Source organism: Alligator mississippiensis, chromosome 2, assembly GCF_030867095.1.
Source record: "Alligator mississippiensis isolate rAllMis1 chromosome 2, rAllMis1, whole genome shotgun sequence".
In the NCBI taxonomy this organism is placed as follows: domain Eukaryota; kingdom Metazoa; phylum Chordata; order Crocodylia; family Alligatoridae; genus Alligator; species Alligator mississippiensis.
Genome location: NC_081825.1, coordinates 295,171,285 through 295,196,435, shown reverse-complemented (window position 1 = coordinate 295,196,435; position 25,151 = coordinate 295,171,285). Strand labels below are relative to the sequence as shown.

Sequence of the window (25,151 nt, the reverse complement as noted above, 5' to 3'; positions counted from 1 at the left end):
TTTTTTTTTTTGACAAACATTTAATTCTGAGTCAAATCTGACCTGACAGTTTCCTTTGAAAAATCTTTTTTAAAATCACTTTTCCACAATCTCCAAATGATCTTAACTGGCAAGCTCTAATGGGGAGAGTGAGGTGAAAATAATTTGTATTCATACCAAATGGCAGACACATGCCATTAGGCATTATTGATTTGTTCATTTACACAATATACTTTTGTGCATTTTTTAGTAATTAAAAAGCACTAAGGGATTAGATTGCTAGACTGATTAAACTTTCCCAGGCCTCAGATTCTGAGCAGAGAGGATGATTTTTTTGTGGCATGAAGAAGAGAAGGAAGAGAGAAGAGTAAGAACCTAAGTATTACCAATTCTCATGATTTATCACTAAGTCTTTCAATAGATGGTGTTTCACTTAAACCTCAGCTCCTGGCGTCTTGTGACACTTTTGTCAGTGTTAAACTTTGGATCTCTCCCTTTCCCTCGGTTATCAAGTCACCTTGTGTTGCGGGGGAAGGAAAAAGAGGGGCCATTTGTTTTGAGAGGGGGGTGGGCAGGGAGTTGAAGTGAGATAAAGCGAAGAAGATGCTCACAGTTGTATGCAAAAATGGGCTGAGGGCTTAACAAACATCTCTCTGGGGCTTCATGATTGTGCTAATGGTCTGTGCACTTGACCTTCTTTTTGGTGGACAGCAGATACATGTATTATTATTCATGGCATGGCAATAGCACCTGGAAAGCTCAGGGCTACAACTTGCATACAAAGGCGCATCCACATGATCTCCAATATCCCCCATCTGCTTGCTCCCATTGCACCCAGTGAACCTATGTAGCTGCCTTAGAGTGGTGCTGAACCTGGGTCTAGCGCTGCTCTTTGGCTCTGTTTTGCGCATGCTTACTGGCCTGTCCTCAGGTCCTCTCCAAGGAGGCTAAATCACTTCGTTTCCAAGGTGTGGCATGACCTGCGTGGGAGTTGGGGGGCAAGACATGCTCTGTGGCACTACTCCCAGGCGCGGGAGCAAGTGTAAACCCATCCAAATATTACAAGTCCGTCCCTGCCCTACAGAGCTTACCATTGTTGCATAGGGGGATGCGCAACAGGTGAACACAGCAAACAGAGAGAAGGAGGAAGGTATTTCATAGTCCCATTAATTTCTGGGAAACTGCTTGTGCGCTTAAAACTAGGCACGTGATAAAATGCTCTGCTTAATCAGGCCCTAATGTAGAAACATTACTTGAAACATGTAAAATATTGTCTAAGTGCTAAGCAGCCTTCTCCCCTCAATAACAGAACACAGGCTCTGTATGTGACATGTAGTCTCAATATGCAGTTCCCAACATTTCTTGTAGAGTCAGGCAGCATATAAAGTCAGAATTATCATAGAATTGTAGAGACGTGGGGCTGGAAGGGACCTCCAGAAGTCAGCCGTCCAACTCCCTGCCCGAGGCAGGATCATCCCTGTCCAAATTATCCCATCCAAACCGTAATCTAAACTGTATGTACATCTCATTGATGTACCTTTAAATAAATATGTAAATATAACACTTTTTAAATATCTTATTCAGACCATGCAATCTTAAGACTTATGCAGTAGCAGAGTAATTTTAATATGACTTGCAATTATTATAATATGGTTATTACATTTTAATTAGTATAATTATATTTATTGATACATTTTTTGTGCCTCTTTTGGGAAATGTTAGTGCCATCTACTATTAAGGCCGATCAACATTGCTCATTACAAGTCCCTGTTTTCAAGGTGCATGTAATTGGCTAAACTATAGCTATTTGGGCTGAAATTTTGGCAGGTGTGTGCCTCACACTGAATTTTTGGGGGATGATTTCAAGCGAAACAGTTCAGCCTTTGCCAAAAACAAGGTGAGGGAGAAGCGCATTGTTTTACCTTTGCTAACAAAAAATGCCATAGCCGTTTCTTTGAGCAGCTCTAGTGTCCCCAGGTTTTGGAGCAGGGGGCTCAGTATTGGGCAGAGGAGTGGCCTTTGTGTTGGGAATGTGCCTTTGGTCCTTGTGCAAATCTATCCCAATGTAGCCAAGACATGAGTTTTTGAAAAATCATAGTTTGCACATGCTCAGTAGAAATTTGGGCCCCTAGCATGCATTCATTCAAAGATGTATGGCAGGAGGCATGATTTTGGGGTTGGGGATCAGGTCCCAATGGTACCCTTTCTGCTCGTCAGTGCAGGAGAAACCTGAGATTATAATCCCAGTTCACCACCTATATCAGCAAATTGAAAGTGGGTGCTTGCAGGGGCTAACAATCAGCTGATTGTCAGTCCCTGCCTCTGACTGCATCAGGACCTCTGACCTCCCTGCTGTCACACAGGCAGCCCAAGGAGGGTTGGGTTAGCATGAGGGTTAGGGTTAGGGTCCACACCTAGACAGAGCGGGGTGCAACAAATAGGAGTAGATTGGAACCAGGAAGCTAATGAGATCGGGATGAACAGTTTCACTCAAGTTAACGGGGCTACTGACCTCTCAAAATCGCACACGTATTCATGCTGTTGTGGATCAAGGTCTGACAGGTTATTCCTCACCATGCCCCTGAGAGAGTGGCTGGCATGAAGCTGAGAATAGGTCAATGTCAGCATCAGGACGAGAACTCGCGAGCTGCTGTCTCCGAGGACTAGAGCGCACACCAGTGAAATGAGCCCCTGGGTGCAGTGGGATGAGTGAATTGTGTCGTGTTTAAAACCGGGTGAAAAAAATCAGGCAAATTCCTGACAAGCAGCTTCACCACAAACTGCTAGGACGGCTGCTCAAGAAATCACCTCAAACATTTGTCCATATTTGAGCTTAACTGAACATATTCCTGTACAATGACTAAAAGGCATAAATATGCATCTCTGGTTCTTTTTCCCTAGGACTCGCTTCCTGGAATTGTTCCCTCTGCAAGGCTCTGTGCCCATCTTGGTTCCGATATGAGCAGATCAATCAGATTTCAGGTTTGCTTGGTCACCTGCATCATCCTGCTCATATTCTCTAGCTGGCAATGCCTGGCCTTCCAGAGACCGGAGAAGAGAGACTCGGTGCAGGTAGAGCAAACTGCCCTGGCAGGGAACGAGTTAAAAGACAGGCTGAACACACAAAGCTTGGAAAATAACCTTGGCCTCTCTGAGCAAACCACCAGTGATCCCATCTCAGAAGAGCCATCTGTAGTGTCAGCGAAGCCATCTGGGACATCATTAAACAAAGGCTTCACTGCAAGAGGAGAGACACAGCACACTAGTCTTAGCGGTAATGTTTTCCCAGACAGTAAGAGCCTGGGTGTTTACACCCCTACGGTATCAGTGGTCGCTACAGATAAAAAGGAACTTAGCCCCACTAGTCCAGACAAAGAGCTGAGTGAAAATGGACCTATGAAGGCCATGCTCACAACAGCGGTGACTACCCTAAATCCCAACAGCAGCAGCGCTGGTAGCAAGACAACAGTAGGGGAGAGCAATGAAACAGGACGTGGCTTTTCTGCCTATCTAAATAACCCGGTTTTCATGACGGCTGCTACAGAAGAGAAGAAGGCTGAAGGGAACGTGGAGCAGTCGGTGACAGCCCAGCTGAGCAGTGATGAAATGCCCACTTTGCTCCCCAGCTCCCGAACCTTAGATGTGGCGGATGACTTCCTGGCAATCCCTGCACCTCTTGTTGATCAAACCGCTGAATCCGAGCCTGGCACACTGGTGCCAAATGTAGCCAGCCCCTTGCAGTGGACAGCAGCAGAGGGCCCTGATTTTACTGCAAAACCCTCTTCTCTATTCACAGATGCCTCCCTGAATTTGGAAGCAGGACCTGACAACGGGCACGGGGGCTTCCATGCTACAGCTAGCATGGTCACAGTCCCTCCGGCTGTCCCTGCACCGACTGATGACTGGGATGATACAAAAGTAGGGAACATTAGCCAGGAGAGGGGCACAAAACAGGAGGAGATAAAGCTAGACCACATGGTAACAGAGCCACCTCAGACAGCAGCAGGAGACCTTGGGGAGAAGGATATGAAAGGACTGATGCCATTCACAGCTTCTGCATATGCAACTACTGTGAACCTAGATGAAAATGATCCTGCTGGGCCAAGCCCGATATCTGTGTGGGGGAAAAAGATGTCAACAGCTTCTGCTGACCAAACAGTGGTTTCTGTCCTCAGCACCCTGCCTGCAGATGAAGCGACTGCCGCAAACACAGTGGAAAATACAGAACCCGTGGAGGAGAGGGAACATGTCTCTCTACCATTGCCAGAGGCCGTTGCTGATACGCAGTCTGACGTCTTCCAGACTCTAGCAAACACATTAAAAGGTAACTTGCCAACAGCTGCCAGAATAACCTGTGCTTGCGCTCCAGTGCACATACTGGGAGAAGTGCTGTTTGTTATCGATCTGCCTCCTTGAAATCAAGGAAGAAATGGGAACAAAAAAAGGCTGTGAGCTGTACCTAGGATCTAATGTGTATCTGCAGTAGAAATGTTTAAAGAGGCACTGCCAACATGTTCGCATGTGCTGTAGTAAAAGTGAAGATTGCATTTGGGAGCACCATTTGTTTCTAGCATGGTTTCCCCATGACACTTCTGCATGCTCCAGTCTTTCAGCTGCCGCCTCCTGCCCTAGCACCAGAGCTCCCTCCTGCCCTGAGCCAACCCAGGTGCTCTTCCTCACATCTGGGCAGAGTGTGCATCCAACAAGGGCAGGAAAATAGAGGCATAGCAGACAGACATCTGGGGGTGAAGGCTGTGTCTCCAGAGAAGCTGCTCTCTGTGGGATCCTCATAAACACCCTCAGGGGAGCAGACATTAGAAACCTTTTTTTAAAAAAAACAACCTCCCTCTTTTCTTAAAGGTTTCTTAAAAAAAAAAAAAAGCTGCAGGTTTCTGGGGCACATCAGAAATTCTGGCTGGCGGTGTCATTCTTTCCATGTGGATTTATTGTATTTCTGTGTTCCCTGCCTCATGCAGTAGGGATTTCTGACTCATTTAGGAAAGGGAGGCCCTCTCTGTTAGCAATATGTCAATGCAAAGGCCAGATCCCGCCCTAGTATAAGCAGGTGTCACTCCAGTTGGCTTCTGTGGTCTTACCTGCTTTTAAATTGCGAAAGCTGCTATCTGAAACTCAGTGCTGTAGAACGCACTGAACCATCTGATAACTGGGGACAGCTGTCTCTGTAGCATCTGCAGCCTGTGATATGAAGAAGTCGAAGGCTCAATGCATTGGTTTCACCGTAGTAATGGGAGCAGATAACAATCAGCCTGGAGCCACTGACGCTGTCCCTGATGATGCAGGAATGGAAAAATTGTTGGCTCTCAGCCCCTTTGTCCCAGGGTGAGCGCAGCGGCAGCTGCTGCTGCTGTAGTGCTTTGCAGACAGCCTGGAATTTGGTGGCCTGGCTCCAATTCTTGGGCAGGTTCTCTGATGCTGCAGATCGCTCTGGGCCCTTGCTATAGGTTCAAACGAGCTCACTGTGGCAAAACCGCATAGGGAGGGATAGCACGGGCTTGTCTAGCTCTCTGGCTAGTGCCATGGCCTTTGCATTCTAGAGAAAGCAGGGAGACCATGCAGTGGGTTCGGTGTCTAATACCTTTACCCTGTGAAGGAAAGCAGGTTACTTCCCCAAATCAGTGCAGCATTGCTTTTTCAAGTAGTGACCGGTGGATGCTGCTGTCATTTATTTGTATTGTCATAGCACCTAGGAAGCTAGGACGCCATGGTGCTAGGTGCTGTACAAACTACTGTAACAGAAAAAAAAAAAATAGAAACCCACCCAAGCCCTACCTTTGCTTCTAGGAAAGGAAAAAACAAACCAAAAATCTTGTGTATTGGGTCTGCTGTTGTGTGAATGTTGGGTCAAGTAATCAGTTGAATCCTATAGTCACTTTGGACAACTGAGCTGGTTCTCTTGATCAAGGGATTGTCTCAAATGATAAAGCTAGTGATGGGTAAAAAATAGGACCTGTGGTGTTTTATTGCTGCCTTTCACTGAAGACTTCAGCAAAACCCCTGATGTCCCAGAGATGATCATCGGGCTGCTTGCAGTCACATAAGCCTGGTCAACTAAGCGTGCTTATGCTGAGTGGTATGTTCTGTCCTGATGCAGCATGAAGTCCTGTGCAAAGCGCAGTACCTGTTCAGGGCTTTATTATCCCAGTGCGGCTTGTGGGATAACTGTGGCAGAAGCAGACCCTTGTGGAATAAAAACCCCCCTAGTTGTTCCCAGTCGGTATTTCCTTTTCACCTCTCCCTACTCTGCACCTTTCTCATAGCATCTTGGGGGTAGCTGTTTCCACTGTTTACCGCTTGATTTCAGAGATGCTAATGTGCTGAGGTTTTCTGGTCCCTCAAACAGCTGCTCCTATTTGCTGCATGCTTTTGATCACAATAATTACTCAGTTCGTGTACAAGGCGTCAGTGCTGACAAATGTTACCGCTGTAGGTGTTACTCAGGAAACGACAGTCAGTCAAGAAACCGATGCTGCTTTGCCTGTCCTGACGCCAGCAGACCTTGCTATGCATGGGGCCACAAGTGCGACAGAGGAGAAAAGTAAGCTGGTAACCCAGCTACCAGATGTCTCTGGTATCACCCAGCTGTTGAGTGCAGACTATCCAGCAACTCTCGTCTCCTCCGCTGCCTCCCATTTGTCTCCTGAAAAAACTCCAGAAGTTGAAGGTAGGCTTTGGTGCCTCCACTTTTATGCAAAATTTATTTTTTCCACAAGAGAAAGGAAGTATTAGGAGTTTTGTTGTTTAGGATGTGACAATGAATTTAACACAGAGTTCTCCTGTAGCTTCTTATCAGCCTGCTAGTCTCATTGCAAAAAAGACCTTGCTTTGCTAGGGTAATGAAGTTGCTGTCAATTCTCCTCCAGGGGCTGGTTCTGCAGCTTCTGCTGTTTTGGAGAACCCATCTACACCATCAAAGTTGCTGTGTTTAAATATGATTGGTTGACCTGATTGTGGCCACACTGTGCAGGAACATTTTTCTTGCCTCTGTGAACTGGGAAACATCTGTTTATAACTAAATTAGTACCAGGTTTGAAACTTGGTAGATACTGAAGCTAAAGACCTGTTCTAACATGATCATAATTGTTTTTTTTCCTCTTTTTTTCATCTCAGAAGAATCAGCCAGGTTATAATGTGCTTTGGCCACCACCATCTTAAAACATGGCAGTGTTATTTGTTTTTTTAGAAGTGTGGGGGTCCCAACGTGAGACAAAAATGTTTGATTTTTTTTTCATCACTGGGGGAACTTGTAGGGTGCACAATCCCTATGCTCCAAGAGCTGTGTCAGAATGTAGCTCATTTCAGAGAGTAGTTTCACGGTGTTGGCTTGGGCCTACAAAACCCTAAGTGAGGTTTTTTCCATTCTTCTTCAGGTACAGACTCCTTGCAGGGCTTTATGTACAAGGTGAAGGTAGCTAAGTTAGAGTTTGAGATAACATGTCATCTTTAATGCAGCCCTAGTGGGGAGCACAGAGGTATAAGGATTGCCCATGCTTGCTAGATAAGTGCTGCCCCCATGTTGGTCTGGTATATAGGGAAAAGCAAGGATTTGGGGAAACAAAAAGACAGGGAAGGATGAAGAGTGAGCAGATGTTCCCCCCAACTCCTGCTGGAGCCCAGACAGGAGCTTCTCTTTGAGCCATGCAGCCATGTGCCTCCTGCCCTGGTGCTGAGCATAGAGAATGATTCCAGCCCAATGGGAGAGATGATTGTTACAAGTCTTTTTGTCGTGGAACTGAGTATTTTGAATTCAACGGGCAGATTTTTGATGGGATGTAATTACTGTAGCTATTCTCTGTTTCCTGATAGGCTTTCTAAGTCCTTTGGGGTTTGATTCTGGCAGAGCAGGAGAAACCGTTGCCCACTCAACCAGAATTTTTTCAGACATCACCCGGGGAGCTGTACACAGTGGCACAGTCACTACGACTACAGCACAGGCTTTCTTTCCTACCAGGCTAGCTTGGCAGGACTAGGAAAACCAACGCATCTAATGGATTGGTTAAGGCAGAGGAACACAATGACATTTCACCCATGGCGAGAGGGTCTGGGGGCAGCCTTGATACACTGGTGTTCTGTAGTGTGCAAATTGCCATTCAAGTTAGATCGTTTTGAGTGAGGATGTTCTGTAGGGAAAAAAAAAGGACTCTGTTCTAAGAGTGTCACTGTAATTAATTCACTTCTGACGTTTAATTATAAATTAATCATTTGTAATCTTTTCTCTTTACAATAAACAATTCCAGCTGTCTCTTGGTTCACAACTTGTTTTATGCCTTTGAAAGGCTCTGATCTTGCCCCAGTTTAGCAACTGACACCCTTCGCAGTGGCATAAAGTACAAAAAAATAACAGAAGTCTTGTTACGGGAGGTCTCTGTGCTGTGAGACTTCTCTCTGAGGAGCAGTTTGTCATTTTGGCGGAGCCGGTACTATTTCATTGTGGGAGCTTTGTGCATAAAAAAGATGGTGTTCAATACATTTTTTTGTTTAAAGTGAAGCCTCCCTGTAAGAACGAATTCCCTAATCATTACTGAGGTTTTCATGTTACGACTTTGTGATAACCATCCTGGTGGGCATTGCTTCTCCTTTAACAGAGCTGGTCACCATCTCCAACGAGAAAGCTGTCCCTGCCCTTGCTGGACCTGACACGACCCGTGCTGGGATGGGAATGCAGACGGAGGAGACCACCAGTAGGACCACGGTCTTGGCAACTCCAGCTTCAGTGGTGTCGTCTGTAAGGAGGACTGTTGTTCCATCTGTGAGGAGGATCAGCACGGCCGTAACCTATGGACTGGACCAGCTGGAATCGGAAGGTACCCCTTTTTCAAAGGCTGTCGAGCAAGTTGCTTAGATGTGACACTTCAGGCCATGATACTTGATTTTCCTTAACGTTGTGTTTTTGACTTGGAGAAATCTAAGCATGTCTTTTACAGGTGCGAAGGGAAACAGGAAATCTTGTCCCCCTTTCTGAGGGACACTGGAGACAATCAGCTGAGTGCACTTATGAAGCCGCGGTAGGACTCTGCTGGGAAAACCAAGAGGTTGGGGAATAAAAGAGTTTTCCTAGGAGGGAGAAAATCTCAGGGGCATTTGAGATCCATCAGGTGGATGGTCAAAAGGCCTATTTTGGACTTGGCATCACATGAGTAATTCATCCCAGAGGCATAACTGGGTAGTTCTGTGCCCTGGGCTGTGCTTGCCTGTAGAACTGGGGCAGTGACCAACAGAGATGCAGCAGGGTGAGCCACTGCTGTGGGGGTTAATGTGGAAGCCACTGCTGAAAGGCATGTTTAGTGTTGATTCAAAAGCCAAAATCCTTTGGCAAAAAAAAGGAGAGAGGTTAACCAACACTTCCCCTTGTGGGAGTGAACCCTGGTCACCACCAGTGCTGTGGCTGTTGTTCACATCTCCTCACCCGTCTTGTGCCCAGAGCTGCACCTGGCTGCCAGGGCCACTGCATGGAAAAAGTGACGGAAGGGAGGGGCAGGGGCAGGGGCAGAAGTCATGGAGGGGGTGCTGCGCCTGGCTACATTCTGGTATCCTCCCTTAGGCAGTGCTCAGGGCTTTTGCCTCACTTGCCTGCCCTTAGTTACACCATAAAATGATACTTAAAAGATCAGCTTGAGCAATTTGAGAGCCCCTCTCACTCTTGGATTCTAACATCTTCAAAGAGATGCTGCTTTAGGAGAGTGAAAGCATTGGGTATGGTGGGGTTGGGTTAAACAGCAACTGTTGTCCACCTCCAGAGTCCATCACTTTTGATCTCCTCCTCATCTTCGCGTCTTCCCTGGCATCTGTTCCACCAGCCACCAGGACTCCTGTGCTGTTTCCACACTCCTGCTTTTCTGACTCCTGGATCTCTGCCTTCTCTCCTTACATCTTTGATGCCTCACCCAATCCAAGGCCTTTCACTCTCTGCCATTTTTGTCTCTGCTCTTGCTCTGACTGTGCTGAGTCCTGCAAGAGCAAACTGCACCTTTTTTGTCCCTTTATCTCCGCTCCTTCCTCTGCCTCTCCCTTCCCACCTTAGGATCTTCCCACTTACTCTAATGACAAGGACAGACGTAATCTAGCAGGGACATACTACTTCCATCCTCATGCTGTTCTCTTACCTACCAGTCTCAAGTCTCCTGCCTTTTGTCTATTATGGATCTATCCCTCTCCATCTTCTACTCCCTAAATCCCATCCTTATGTCTTCCCTCAGCTGCTTTCTCTTTCTCTGCCATCCTTGGCTTTGCAACATCCAGTCCCATCTCCCTCCTCCCACTTATCTCCAAGTGAATCCACCTTTTATTTGACAACAGAAGATGGGTGGGGTGGGGTAGGGTAGGAAGGGAGTGTTTTTACTGAGAAATAGCTTGAAGGAAACATCAGGGTTTGGGAGAAAGTTAGAGATGAGGTTTATAGGGGTAGTGAGTGGGCTTTGATATAGGCAGGCATGATTAGGGATATGAGGATTCAACGTAGGCATCCTGGATCCTTGAACTGATTATTTCCATACTCTCTAAATATTGCGGTTTAAAAGCTGCATTATTCCTGCCCAAAAGGTGGGACATGGACAACTTTGTTGTCTCTCTTACTGAGGGCCATTTGCCTAGGGATGATTAGTTTTCTTATGCAATAAGCAGCAGCATAAGAGACACCCCTCCACTTCATTTTGGGCTTCTGCATGTTCCTTTTAAACAACTCCAGTCCCATCTTATCACTGCATGTGCCGATCAGCTCGTGAAGCGTGTTTGTTCCCGTGAAGCATGTTTTGTAATTAAGAACAGCTTCTTTAACAATGACTCCAGTCTGAAAGCCGAAGGGTCTCTTGGCTTTGTCACATGGCTCTGTGGGACACCCAGCTTCTCAGCAACATGGTGTTTTCTGGACTGTGTGGTCAGGGGTTGTGGCGGTTGAAGCTGTTTCAGAGACCTTGTTCTTATCAGACAGTTCACCCCTGGTCAGCCTGGTTTTTTTGAGGTTAACCTCTTTATCAGCTCATAGCACTGCGGCTTGTTAGCTCTGGCTTTCCCCATCAGCACCCTGCAAAAGTGGGCCACGTTCTATCCAGGGACAAGCTTCCCTTGTTACCAGGTGTTAGCTGCTCCAATTAGATAGGAAGAGGAGAGGTTTCCATGCGTCTCTGAGTAATATTGTCCTCACCCTTTCACCTCCTCTCTTCTCTGTGTAATGGCAAGTGGAGGGCAGAGAGATGGGGAGGCACTTGAAGGTCTGGTCGCAGCTAGCTACCAAGATGCTCCCACCAGCCCTCCCTCTCCCATGCTATAGTATCAGGGTTTGGGTTAGAAAAGCAACAGCACAGTTAACTCTTTATAGTCTGAATACTTCAAGCACTCACTAGCCTGAGGAGTGAACATCCCAAACCTGGTGCTCCCTGTTCTTATTTAATAGCTCTTTCCTTCCCAGGGTCCATGGGACCCCAACGTAGACTGTTGCCTTAACGCAGAGATTCTCAACCAGGATGTCACAGCACCCTGGGATACCTTGAGATCCTTTCAAGGATGCCTTGGGGTGCTACACAGTGTTAACGCTGCTAGGTTTACAAATGTGATTCAGCCAGATAAACCCAGACATTTCAATTAGGAATCCATAGCAGTGGTCTCTGAGCTTTTTTTGTAACAGAAAAAGTGCTCTGTTATTTTTCTCTAGTCAAAAAAAAAAAAAAAAAAGAGCGAAAATGAAGAGCTGGTGTTTTCTGAGTGAGACCACAAATCTGCCAAGGTTGAGAACCACTGCCTTAACGAGAAGGCAGAGCAGAGTTCAGACACAGCCCGCTCCCTGCGGGACATTGACTTAATGAGTGTGTTGCCAGATCATGCCCTTCCTTAGTGAGATCAACAACAGAGATCCAGGGACTGTAGGATCTCATTCTTTGTATTCTGAACAACTTTGCCAATTCTTCTTCCTTGTGCCTGAGATGGTCTGACTGCAGAATCCCTGCTGTGATCCGTAGACTGTCAGGAGAAGCAAGGGAAGAGAGGCACTGAGACGGATTGTGAACTGAAGCTACATCTCTATTGACTTTAGTGGAGCCAGGCTGCTTCCACCACCTGAGGATTTGGCTCATTATTTTTAAAGAAACACAAGCCAGTTCCATTTTCTTGGGGCTCTTCTGTGCCAGGTAAACTCGGGGCAGTTGCACTTCCTGCTCATCTGCCTTTTTTTTAAGTTTCACGAATATAGGTAGGCAAAAGTTAGGGCAGGGTGGCACAGCTGGTATGGTGCCAGTCTGCCCTGGCATCTGCCGGACTTCTTGCAAGTGTGGCTAAGCACCTCCTGCCAAATACAGACAATCACAGGACGCGTTGCTCTCTGTGTTCCAAATATGTTACTTTTGCAAATTAACATTTTCGATCAGAAGCAGCATAAAAGCCTGGCTAAGACCGTGATCTCCTTAAAGAAGCTGTAAACACAGGTGCCTGTTTGAGAAGGAACCAATCCCTATATGAAGTAGTTGCTATATATAATATCAAGGGCTGGATTTTTTTTACAGGGATTTAGATGCCTAATTCCCCTGGACACCAGGGCTAGATTCTATCTACTTATTGGGCATCTAAATCGACACCTAGGTGCGATTGTAGTCTGCTCTGTTCACGTCCCTGAGAATCCATTAATGAATTTACTTTTGTAACACACCATCATCTGACCCTTAATATTGGGTCACAAAAAAGTGGGGGGTGGGAGGACCCCTCCATCTCTTACATGGACTGTGTTTCAGGGTGTCAAGCAGGGAGGAACAGAATTGCACTTGTGTGGCTAAATCCGCTTATGTAAGAGGTGGAATAGAAACTGGCCTCAGTCATTTTTTAGATCCCTCGAGAAATCTGGTCCTAAGTTCTTAAGCTTGATCTAGTCTAAGGTACAGGACTTGAGGCTGATAGGCTTTCTCCCATGTCTTTTGCTCTCTATGGTCCAAACAGGCTTTGTGAGAGACACCTGGGAGTGCTGTCAGTGTGTTTTCCAGACTTTGCCCAACGCAGAATGAGGGTGGTTCTTTGGACCCTGCCTTGGAGAGCAAAAATGTACAAGGAACCCAACTAGTTTTAAGAGGAAGTTCAGTATAGTTCTTAAGGGGGTCCCCTGATGCAGGTCACTGGGGCAGATGGAGTTTTTGGGGCATCTGAGACATTACGTTGCTCCCAGTGCCAGAGGTGGGGCATGTTGAGGGGGCATGATGTATCTTGGTACAGTGCTCCCTGAAACCCTCCTGGTGTGGCGTAGACAAGTGAGTAGGGGAGGGAGGGCCTTAATTGGACCAACCTGCACTGAATTTGAGTAAATTTAGTGCAGGCGCCTGGAGGGTGGATCGTTGCATTTTAAATCTGAGATCACTAAAAGCTACATTATGGCCGTGAGCTTCCAAGCATCAATGTCAGGATATTTACAGCTATTGGATGAATTTTTGGCTCTTGTGGAATCCATGGCAAATCTCCCACCCTCCTCAGCGAGGGCAGGATTTCACCTTTGGCTCTTGCAGCACGTACTTCTGCCTCCCTGTGCATTGGCAGTCGCTTGCTTCATTCTGAGTTGGATCCTACTTGATTCATTCCCAGCAAAAGTCCCTTTGATTCCAGCCAAACTAGGAAATGTGAGCTGGACCTGAGCAGGTCTGAGCTTGCTCCCACTGGAGTTAATGAGAGCTTTGCCCCTAATTGCAGTGGGACCTGGCCAGGACCCTTGATATAGAGCTCAGCTGAGGTATGGGAGATATGGGAACTGTAATGAATGGCTTCATTTAATTTTCTTGCTTTTGAAATATTCCTCCCCACCCCCCATCTCTTATGGGACTTTGTGCCATGAAGTGGACATCTGAATGAGGGCCTTTCCCTTCAGACTTCACCTGCACTGGTATAGGGTGTCTCTCAGTGCACTGTACAGAACTGTACGGTTCTGGGAGCTCAGCAGCCAGTGGGACTAGGCAGCTTCTCAGTGCTTTGGTGTCTGTACTACATAGCAGATCGTGCTCTCTGTGGCATGAGGGCTTTCCTAGCAAAAGGAGCCAGTGCAATTCTATCATTCAGGAGGGACAGGTTTCCCAGCAGCTGGAACATCTGTGATATGTGGCATCAACCCTGCAGGGGCGCTGCCTGTCAGCATAAAGGGTGCAAAAGTAGGTGGAAGGTGCAGGACTGAGACTAGAGTTTTTACTGCTGTGCAGCCATCCCATCTGTCTCAGAGGGAACATTCCCAGGCATGCTCGGGTCTTTAGCAATAGCCCAAGCAACTTTTCATCCAGTACCGTGGCTGCATGCTACCACGCAGGATTACAATGCAAGGCAGCCATACCTTGATATGCATCAGTCTGCTTCACTTGTTCATACCTTCTCTGTCCTCCAGTTGGAATGTCTCAAGCCTAGCAAAGCACGTGTTCCTCAGCCAGGACTACGGCCATACTGAAATCCAATAGTCTTTTGTTGTGTTGGACTACCTGGCATGGGACTGGAAGAGGCCTCTTGAGTCACTGAATCCAGTGCCCAGCTATCCCAGGCAACCATGCCATATACTTCGTAGACTCCTCTGAAGCGGTTTCCGAATGCTGCTCTGATGGATCTAGGATGACAATCCTAGATCTAGAACGTTGCTTCTCTGATGGTTAGAAATCACTTTCTAGCCTGAAGTTATTCCTGGTTGATTTTTTGTGCTGTAGCTGAAATAGCTCTTCTTCCTCCCTGGTGTTTGTCCCCATCATGTGTTTATAGAGAGCAAGCAGATTCCCTCTTAGCCTTTGTTGTGCCAGGCTAAAAACACCAAACTCTGCAGGCTTTCTGTTGCCCTAATCATCCCAGCGGCTCCTCACTGCACCTGCTCCAGTACAAATTAATCCCCTCGGTTAGGGCTAACTGGAATTATACTCGGTGTTCCAGACAAGGCCTTGATGCATGGGAGTAAGTGCTTGAAATTTGGGTGTGGGACACAGACCATAAAGAACCAGAACCTTAACCCCCTTTATTATTTTACAACCTGATTTAAATGGCTGAGTTATCTTTGAGTCTCCTGTAAAAAAGAACAATAATTCATCCCTGAGCTGTGACAAAGCACAAAGCATTTCTCCTCAAAAGGTAATTTAGGTTTAGGAGGAAGGGTTGTATAAATTAATGAAAACAGGAGTATGCAATGAAACCAACATCCGAGCTGTGACTGTAATGGCCTGGAATCTGCTCCATTACTTTGCTGCGACTCCATTAAAATGTAAATGAGGTTGCAGGGGTGTAAATCAGAAGAGAATTTGGTCTAGTTGTGGTTAACTAGCCCACTGCTATAATTCTTCCCCTCTTCAGAAGTCAGGAAAAAAATGGCAGGATCCAAGTGGTTTGAAATGAATCAAACAAACTAAAGCAAAACCAGTATCGATTGCTCAAATACGCTGGATACAGGCTCTTCCATGCTCCCTATTTGTTACTGTCACTTCGAAATGGGAACTGCAGTCCTTCTGATGCTCGCCTGGCCTCTGCGTTCTCTTCTCAGCAGATGGCAATGCAGCCCTGACTGTTCTGCTGCCTTGCAGTAACTTCCTTCAAGATCTCTCGGTGGAAAATGAGAAAATCTGTTTAAAAACAGATTGGATCAAAACATTTGCATTTTCTTTCCCCCAGCAGACTGTTGTTGGGTTTGTGGTTTTTTTTTTCCTTGCATATCGAATGTGACTGCAAATGATGTCTCTACTCATGGTAAACCCAGCGGTGCCTTCTTGCATTCAGAAGTGACTGATCAAGTTTGGCTCTTCCTAAATGAACCACTAACACAGGAAAGGGCTAAAACGTAATTTCTGGTTACTGTTCTTAGCCCTTCTTAAAATTCTTGGTGTGTATGTCCTGCTCACCAACCTGTTCATTCCTAATGCCTTGCTGTGAAGGAGATGTAAGAGGCTCCAGCCATCCTGCTTAGTTGCAGACACGTTTGGCACTGATAAGAAAAAAGCCTCTTCCACTTCCTGCGGTGCACTGTTTATTTTAGGCTGCTAACAGGACAAGCCAAACAAGAACATAAGATCTATGATGGGTCTCTCTCTACCGCAGGGCCCAGACCTTCTGTTTCCTTTATAGTCTTTAGCAGCAGCCACTACAAGAACTACTAGAGACAGCACAAACCACCGTCAGATCTACCTTCCCAATTGTTTAGGCTCCAGGTCCTTGCAGGTGGCTGCCTACCTGGTTTCTGATCCAAGGTCTGAAATGGAGCTGGGTGAATTTTATACTCTTTCAATTAACCACGGGTCTTTGCAAATGCTTGCTGTGTGCCTCCTCTGGCTTCGGGCAAAACAAAATCAACAGGTTTTCAAATTTTAAGTTCAAAATGACATCTCATCTGAAACTTGCCTAAATTTTACTTTAAAAGAAGAAAAAAACAAAACAAAACCCTCTTCAAAGCAAAATGTTTTGGTTTCACCCCAAACTAACTTATTTCTTTACTTTTGTCCTGATTTTTCCAGTTTGGCCGGTGAGCCCCAACACTTAGTTGTTCCTACAGCTCTAGTGGGTTCCCAGCTGGCGGGATGACAAGGTCAGCATCCCAGGCCTCATCCTGGGAGTCTTGGATAAGTGCCTGTAAGAGGAGCACAGGTCTGGAAATGTCTTCCCAGGGGTTTTGGTGAGAAGAAGGCTCCATCCCTTGAAGGTCCAGCATATGCCACTACCTGAGGAGTAGGGATCCCAGTGTAGATGTCTTTACAGTGGAGCCATGGGTGGTGAAGATCACAATCTGCTTGGTGTGAGCTGCTTTTGCTTAGACACAAGTGTTGGAACAGACTCAGTTTGCTTGTCTGCCTGCTTCTCAGGAGAGGTAAAACCAGACACCATGGCCAAAGGCAGCAGGAATCTGGATCTGATCACTCCATTTCACACTTTCCTTCTAGGCTGCAGTAGGGCTGAGTGAGAGACCGCTGTGGTACTTGGAGATCAGTCCAGGCACGTCCTGTTTGTAAGATAAATCCTACTTCTAATGCTCTCCTCATTGCCTTTGCCAAAGTAACTGCCTGTTTGACAAAAGAAGTCCCTGCAGCCTTAGGTAAAAGCCACTTGCTTGGTTTAGTTCATGGCTCCCTGTTCCACCTTATATTTTTTTAATAGGGCCGAGCATGTCATTAGTGTTAGCTCATTGGATTCAGCCAGCTGCGCCCCTTGGGCTGCCGCAGTGCCACGTCACTGGCTGCCTTCAGCTGTCGAGAGTTTGTGCTTTGACATCCCTCCTCAGCCACCGGGAGCAGCCTGCTGTCATTCCTTTGTCACTGCATCTTTTCCCTGCTTCAGTGATTCATTGATTTCCTCTTCCTACCTGTTCCTGTATCTCGGAGGCTAATTCATTCCCCCCCATGCCATTTCTTACTTTCACTTGCACACCTCCTTCCTTTTCATTTCCTGTGAAACAGTAGAAAGGAGCTCCCTTTCCTTGCAGCAGATCCCAGGTGCTGACCTTGAGGAGTGAATGTCATTCCTGCCCCATCCTCATTCGAGCAGGACCCCTTCCAGGAGTTCCTCCGCTACCTGGGTGAGTTGCCATCTCCTCTGAGGCACACTTCAATGTTTCCATAAAGAGGACAGCAAAAGGTCCCTGGGGCTGTGACGCAGGGGGGTGGTGCACAACCTTCAAACTCCAAAGGCCGGATGTGTGGTGTGCTGCCAGCTGAAGGCAAGAACCCTCTGGGTTGGGTTGTTGCATGGGCCGGATCCAGTGTGGGGACTGTGCATGTGATCCAGTATGCCGGCCTCGCCCTGCATGCTGATCCAGCCACAGAGCGATCCTGTACACTGTCCCGGCCCCATGAATGGATCCAACTGAGGAGTGACCCCCAACAGTGACACAAATCTGGGTGTGGGGCTGTGTCATTTGGCCTATGAGGCTCCCCATGGGTTATGAAATTTGGTGGCAAGGGAGTTGTAGCAGTTAATGCCACCATCGCTCCCTTACCACCAGATTTCCAGACCTGTGTGGAGCCCTGTGGGCCAGATGACGTGGCCCCGTGGGCCACATTTGGCTCATGGGCTGGAAGTTGAGCACCAGAGACCTAGGGAATGCTCCGAGTCAAGTCAGACATTTCTCTAGTACTCTGCATTTGAGTTTCCTGGGGACACTGGAGTCCTGGCTCTTTCCAGAGCTCTGCTTTCCAGGATGGTGATACAAACCATTGCTTGTCTTTTGAGCATAACACCTTTCCTCGTGGCCCTTGTGGAAGCTCTTCACTTCAGCCTGGAGCGGAAGATGGTGTCCATTCACCATGACCAGGCATGCACCGTTCTGAGCAGACAGGGATTTCTGCAGAGCAGTCTGAGGAAGTGAATGGTGTGGAGATGGCTCTCCATTGACGCATGCATGCTGTGGTGTGGTTAGTATGAACTGCACCTCCAGACATGAGAATGTCAACATCCACCTCTGACCTCAGCCTCCATCACCTACTTGTTACATTTTTGAATCAAGCAACATTGCACTTTCTGCCGGGCTGCCTCTCAGGCTTGAGAGTTGCATCCTGTATGCATATATGCAACTAGCTCATCCTCTTTTAAACCCCCCTGTTTCCTTCATGCCTACAAAGAATTCAGCTCTGGTCAGCCCATTTCTTGTCTTAAACTTGATTTATGGTTTATACTCTTCATGCTTTTTGGGATAGAGACTGTAATTTGCTTTTGGGTTTGCTCAGCCATCCAGCAGAGTGGGTCATGGACAAATGCTTCTGAGGCATGGCCATGAGTTGTCTCAGCTTCTACGGTTTGCACGCACGGTATTGCACAGAATTTCATTATGCCTTTAAAAAGCTCAGAGCCACTAAACCTGCTCTTCTATGCGACTCATTTGCCCTGCTCAGTGCAAGGGCGTTTTGGATAACGGCATGGGGAACGCAGCTCTTTAGAACGAGCATTTCTGGTCCTGATATCAAAGCACATCTTTGCAACTCTCAGTTGGATGTTTTGTGTTGTTCTCGCTTTGCGGTAGCTATTTCAGAAGCTCTTTAGTGCATAAGGGCCTTTATGATCAGAAGTACCAGCTCTGAATCCCCTCAGGCCTTTGGGAAGTGGGTTGGAATCAGAATCCACGTCTCCGCTCAGTCGGTTTCTTTCTGATCGTTTAGAGCCCTCTGCTGGAGAGCAGCTTCAAGATCCAGGCTGCATATCATTAGAAACATTGAGATTCACTCGGAAAAATCAGCTTCTGTAAAGGAAAGAAGTACCGCTACTGTGCAGGCTCCAATCTGCTCTCAGAAAACGGAGACCGAAGACTTTCCAAAGCTCATGAGCTGTTTGTCTTTATTTGATCCTAACAGTAGTTCAAAATGCAGCTCCACCTAGAAAAGGGAGACTCCCACAGATTGTTTCTTTTGCTCTGGAGAAGCCTTTCGCTGTAATAATTTCTGTTTATATTTATACCCGATCTTGGTAGTCAGCCCCCTGCCTCTAGTGTTGCTTTCTGCAGTGCAGTTAGAGTTAAACTGTTCTCAGTGGTGGCAGATGACAGAACAAGGAGCAATGGTCTCAAGCTGCAGCAAGGGAAGTTTAGGTTGGATATTAGGTTTAGGTTAGAGGGGGAGGGGGGCTGAGTGTCCAAGAAGAGTGGTCGTTCCTTAAGGAGACGATCCTCCAAGCCCAAAGGGAGGTAATCCCAACACGGATCAAAAGGGGCAAGAGGGTGCAAAAGCCCCCATGGCTCACCAAAAGCATCCGGGAACTTGTCCTACCTAAAAAAGAGGTGTACACCCAATGGAAGGGAGGGGCCATCACCAGGGAGGACTATACCTCTGTAGCTCGGGGCTGCAGGGGGGCGGTCAGGAAGACTAAGGCGGAGGTGGAACTGGGACTAGCTACCTGGATCAAGGGCAACAAGAAGTCCTTTTTTTTACATAGAGGGTAAAATGAAGGTACTGGGTAACGTGGGGCCTCTGCAGGACACACTAGGAAATCTAGTTGTCGCACCAGACAGCAAAGCTAACCTCTTTAACAATTTCTTTGCCTCCATTTTTCTGAGCAGGGACTGGGTCACCCCTCCCACCGGGACCCCCATAGGCCCCAGGGGAGGCGCACCCAGGCCTAGGGTCAGTGAGGACCTAGTCAGGGAACTTCTGGAGGGACTGGACGTATTTAAATCAGCTGGTCCTGACGATCTCCACCCCAGAGTGCTGAGGGAATTAGCAGAGGTCATTGCGGGATCCCTGGCATGGCTTTACAAGTACTCATGGTGCTCCGGCGTGGTGCTGAAGGACTGGAAAAGGGCCAATGTGGTCCCCATTTTCAAAAAAGGGAGGAAGGAGGACCCAGGAAACTATAGGCCAGTTAATTTTACCTCGGTCCTGAGGAAGCTTTTTGAGAGAATTATCCTGGTGCATGTCTGCGAGGGGCAGCAGGGGAGGTTATGCTCAGGGGCAACCAGCATGGGTTCATTAGAGGCAGGTCCTGTCAGACCAACCTGGTGGCCTTCTGACCAGGTCACAAAATCCTTAGATGCAGGTGTCGTGGTGGACGTAGTCTTTCTGGACTTTAGTAAGGCCTTCAACACTGTCTCTCACCCCATTCTCATTAAAAAAACTAGGAGACTGTGGCATCGATACCTATGAAGTCAGATGGGTCGATAACTGGCTGGAGGGCCGCACCCAGAGAGTGGTGGTGGATGAGTCATTTTCGACCTGGAGGGATGTGGGCAGTGGGGTCCCCCAGGGCTCGGTCCTCGGGCCCGCACTGTTCAACATCTTCATCAGCGACTTGGACGAGGGCGTACAAAGCACCCTGTTCAAATTCACAGACGACACTAAGATGTGGGGGGAAACAGGCATGCTAGAAGGGAGGAATAGGCTGCAATTGGACCTAGACAGGTTACAGGGGTGGGCGGATGAGAACAGGATGGGTTTCAACACTGACAAGTGCAAGGTGCTGCACCTGGGGAGGAAGAACCAGCAGCAGACCTACGGGCTGGGGAACTCCCTTCTCATCAGTGCAGAGGCAGAAAAGGATCTTGGAGTCATTACTGATGCCAAAATGAACATGGGCCGGCAGTGTGGGGACGCAGTAAGGAAGGCCAACCGCACCTTGTCATGCATCCACAGATGCATCTCGAGCAGGTCCAAGGAGGTGATCCTCCCCCTCTATGCGACACGGGTCAGGCCACAGTTGGAGAACTGCGTCCAGTTCTGGGCGCCGCACTTCAGGAGGGATGTGGACAGCATCGAGAGGGACTAGAGGAGGGCCACCTCCGTGATCGGGGGCAGCAGGGCAGGCCCTATGAGGAGAGGCTAAGGAACCTGAACCTGCTCAGCCTCCACAAGAGAAGGCTGAGGGGGCACCTGGTGGTCGGACTTGATGATCTGCTCAGGTCCCTTCCGACCCGACCAGCTGTGAAACTATGAATTAGGAAAAACTCTCACTAGGAGGGTAGTAGAGCACTGGAACAGGCTGCCCAGAGAGGTGGTGGAAACTCCATGCTTGGAGGTTTTTAAGACCCAGCTAGACAAAGCCTTGGCTGGGATGATCTAATTGGGGAATGGTCCTACTTTGAACAGGGAATTGGACTAGATGTGACCTCCTGAGATCCCTTCCAACCCTCATTTCCTATGATTCTAATTGGCTTACACCTGTCATATAAAAAAAAATGCAGTGGTGCTGTGCCCCTGGGGACAGTAAAGATCATGCAATTTTCCCCAAGTCCCCACATGACTGACAGGGATGCTCTGGATGTTCCTGCTGGAGCATTATTGCTCAGTAGATTCTTTGAGGTGCTGAGGGACCCATGTGAAATGCTGAGCATGCTGCGCTCCATGGTAGGATTAGTGTCTAATAATTATTCCCTCCATTATTATAAGCTTCCCCTTTCTTGCCAGCCATTATAAAGTATTTATTTCCACGAGATTTCCAAGATTGGGAAATGTCAGAGTGATATTCCTGAGTGAATCGTGCCAGGGCAGCAGATGAATTATGCAAGAGCTTGATCCTAACAGGACCCAAAAGTCTTGGTAAGTGGTTGTGAGGACAAAAGCAATGCAAAAATAGCACATACCACTGGCACCAGCGCTTCACCAGTGGTACGCTGTATTTGAGAGAAGCAGCTCTGTGTTCAGGGGGAGCTCATGTCCTGAAAGTACAACGGGCTTGGTCTTTTCGATCCTCTTTTGCACAGTCCAGTTATTTGTGCTGCATGGGCCTGCTTGTGAGGTGAACTTGCAGTGTAGACTTCAATGGATTCTCTTGTGGGATCTAGTGGCTTAGGGCTTGATTGTACCTTGCTCCACATGGATGTGCAAAAAAGGAAAAAGGAGTCTCCTCTTTTCTTCTCACTGGATGGGCCAGAGAACACCCTGTTGATAAGGGTGGACACTATTCTTTCCTGTTTCTAGTGGCAGGGGAAGATACCACAAAGTGGTTTTTGGTCCAGGGAGATGTCATGAGGTGGCTTTCGGCCCAGGTTGTTTTATTTACCTGGAAGGAGAGAGACCCTTCTTCTCGGTCTTGAATGACTTGGCGTAGTTAGAGGATGGAGGCCTGTCCCTTGCACTGCGAGCAGGCTGACCCCTACAAGAGTCTACAAATGCCTCCAAGGCTAGGTACAGACAGTCTAAAAGCCTGAAGCTGAATCGATTCACTCTTTGCAGGTTAGTCTAAGCTGCACAGATTAAATTGAAACAGAAGTGAACAGACACTTACCTTTGATTCAGGAAATACAGCCACATGCCTGCAGTGGCTCAGGCCAGAAGCCAGTGGTTGCAGGAGCACACCTCTCTGGCTGTGTGTTCACTTGCTCTTCCTGCTACTCCTGAGGTCTGTGGGATTTGCTGTCCAGAAGCACAACAGCAGGACCCTGCAGGGTTACTCATCACTTTCGTTTCCTGCTTCCAGCTGCCTCTGGGATTTGTAATCCACAGTTGCAGCCAGCAGTAAGTTTGAGCAGGGGAAGGAGTGTTTAACTCCCCACCCTGGCCCCAGACTCCAGCTTGGGTTTGCCCACCTATAGACTGGGCTGCATCCCCAGCTGGGCTTGCCCCCACCCCTGTCAGCCAGCCCTCATTGCTCAGCTACGGAGCAGAGGGGTGGGGCCAGTTCTCCTCTCTGGGCTGTGCTGTCTGCTCCAGTCCAGGGCCGGGAAGCATGCTGGGGGGCTCTGATTTAACTTAAACCAGGAAGGGGTCTGGGAAAGAAGTTTCATAAACTGGTTTGACCCAAATTAGTTAAATCTGATATTACATTCAACCAGGTTTATCTTAAGCCAGGTTCAGCCATTTTGAAACTGGTTTATGTGCACTGAGCTTATATTCTGTTACAGGTTTAAACCAGTTTCTGATCACTTAAACTGGTTTATGTGTAACTTTTGTCCCTAGTCCAAATGCAAGGATCTCAGCCTTTTGGGTAGGGGCAAAAGAGACTAGGGGGCATCTAAACCCCCAAGTCTCCGGGCTTGGGGCTTGTACATAGGAAGCCTGTCATAGATTTGGGAGTATCTGAAGCCTCAGGCTGAATGAAGCGTCCAGGAGGGAGGATACTTGCTGGTGGTAGTACCACGCAGACTTGCACTATTGAGCTGTGCTCAGTCGGTAGAATTCAGGACTGATTTGGCTGATCGGGCCCAAGACACAACGTTAAAAAAAGAGCAAACAAACTGTTGCTAGTATCTGATCCTGGAAAGAATGAAGCATGCCCATATCCTCACTAGCAGAAGTTGGAGAATTATTGGTTGAAACCAACTACTGCTGCTATAGCTTTCTCGGCCTGGGTGTCTCGGCAGTGTTTGCTGCCGACCATAATTCCCCCTAGGGACTGGTTTGGCACTGTGACCTGTAGAGAGTTGAGTCATAGCTCTAAACTCCCTGGTCTGGCTTACAGGGAGGTGTGTGGTAATTGAGAACAATAGGCATGTGAATAGATCATCACAGAGAGAGACGGGAGACAGATTTGACAAGAACAGCTTCTAAACAGCATGCACAGAAGCAAGCCGACGGTGCGCTGATTTACATGCTGTGCAATCTGTTCGCTTTCAGTGGGTGGCCTGGCATACAGATCAATGCAGAACTCTGCGCTGTGTGCTGTGGCTGGCCAACCTGTACCCGAAAAGGAGCAGTCTGTGCAATGCCATCTCCCTCCAACATGCTCAGGTGGGATGTAGCAGGCTCCAGGCTGCATTGCAGAGCTGCACTGTGCAGCACGACAGCTGTCCTGACACCTCTGCTTAGACTCTCTCTCTCTCTTAGTTCTGTTTATCTGAATTCAGTTCACAATTCAGGCAAACGATTTTTCACCTTCTAATGATAGGATCCTACTGCCCTGTTTTGAACAAGGTATTTCTTTTCTGCTGTAAATCTGACAAATGACTGTTTCTTCTTAAATCTTCTAACTAGAGAAAATGTTCGCATATGTTAATATAAAAGTTCTGAAAATAGAAACTGTCTTCTCCCTGGAAAGTTTTAAGTAGAACTAAAGGACCAAACTCCACGGTCTTTTAATTGCAAGGCACTGGATGTTGCCTTACCAGGCCCTTTGGAGGAAAACTCTTTAGAGAGTTGCACTCTTTCTGTACTAGTGCTGGGTTCTGTGCAGATTTACAAAGTAAACCCAACCCCCCTTATGATTGCAAACAAGCAACCTTAAATATGCATGAAGGAACTAGAAAAGTCCTGCGGTAAATTAATCAGTCTTGCTAACAGACCAGCCCCTGGTGGTTACAGTTAACACTGATTACAATTTCTGGTGGTTGTTAATAAAACTGGAGACCTCCAAATGTTCTTTTGAGCTTTCTGATGCTAATCAGTTAGAGTGCTAACCTTCCTGACCTTGTCCTCTCTGGTTCTAATCTAATTTTGAAATCCTTATCACTGCTGGATGTTTAGAGAACACAAGTGCTCCTCAAAGGTGAAGTGTGGGGTGTAACAGCCCTTGGAACAGGATTCATGTTGCTCTGATGCTTATGCTGTAACATGGCCACAGCTATAAACGCTCAGCAGCCAGTTTGATTCTTAAAGGGGTTTATCCCAACGACTTAAACAAGATTGTACAGCAAAATCTCTGTCCTACCCCAGCAATACTCCTATGAGATCAATGGAAATTTGGCCTATCAAAGTACTGCATGGTTTTCATTTCCACCCACCAATGCTCTGTCTGTATACTAGGCCCAGTTCTGCCTCTGATACATCTGCACTGCACCCATTTCAGAGTGAGCCGTGGAGGCCTGCTTTGACTGCAGGCTCTTTGGGGCAGAG

The 25,151-nt window shown here is 47.5% G+C and overlaps 1 protein-coding gene across 4 annotated transcripts in view; it reads left to right on the top strand.

Moving 5' to 3' along the window:
- Positions 1–25,151, top strand: part of ARMH4 (armadillo like helical domain containing 4) — a 129,461-nt gene that overhangs the window by 7,790 nt on the left and 96,520 nt on the right. For all 4 annotated transcript variants that reach the window (XM_059723351.1, XM_019479989.2, XM_059723353.1 and 1 more), the window contains exons 2-4: positions 2,881–4,303; positions 6,428–6,661; positions 8,583–8,801. In XM_059723351.1, coding sequence (XP_059579334.1) covers positions 2,938–4,303; positions 6,428–6,661; positions 8,583–8,801 — 1,819 coding nt within the window. In that variant the 5' untranslated portion in view covers positions 2,881–2,937. The remainder of the gene's footprint in view (positions 1–2,880; positions 4,304–6,427; positions 6,662–8,582; positions 8,802–25,151) is intronic.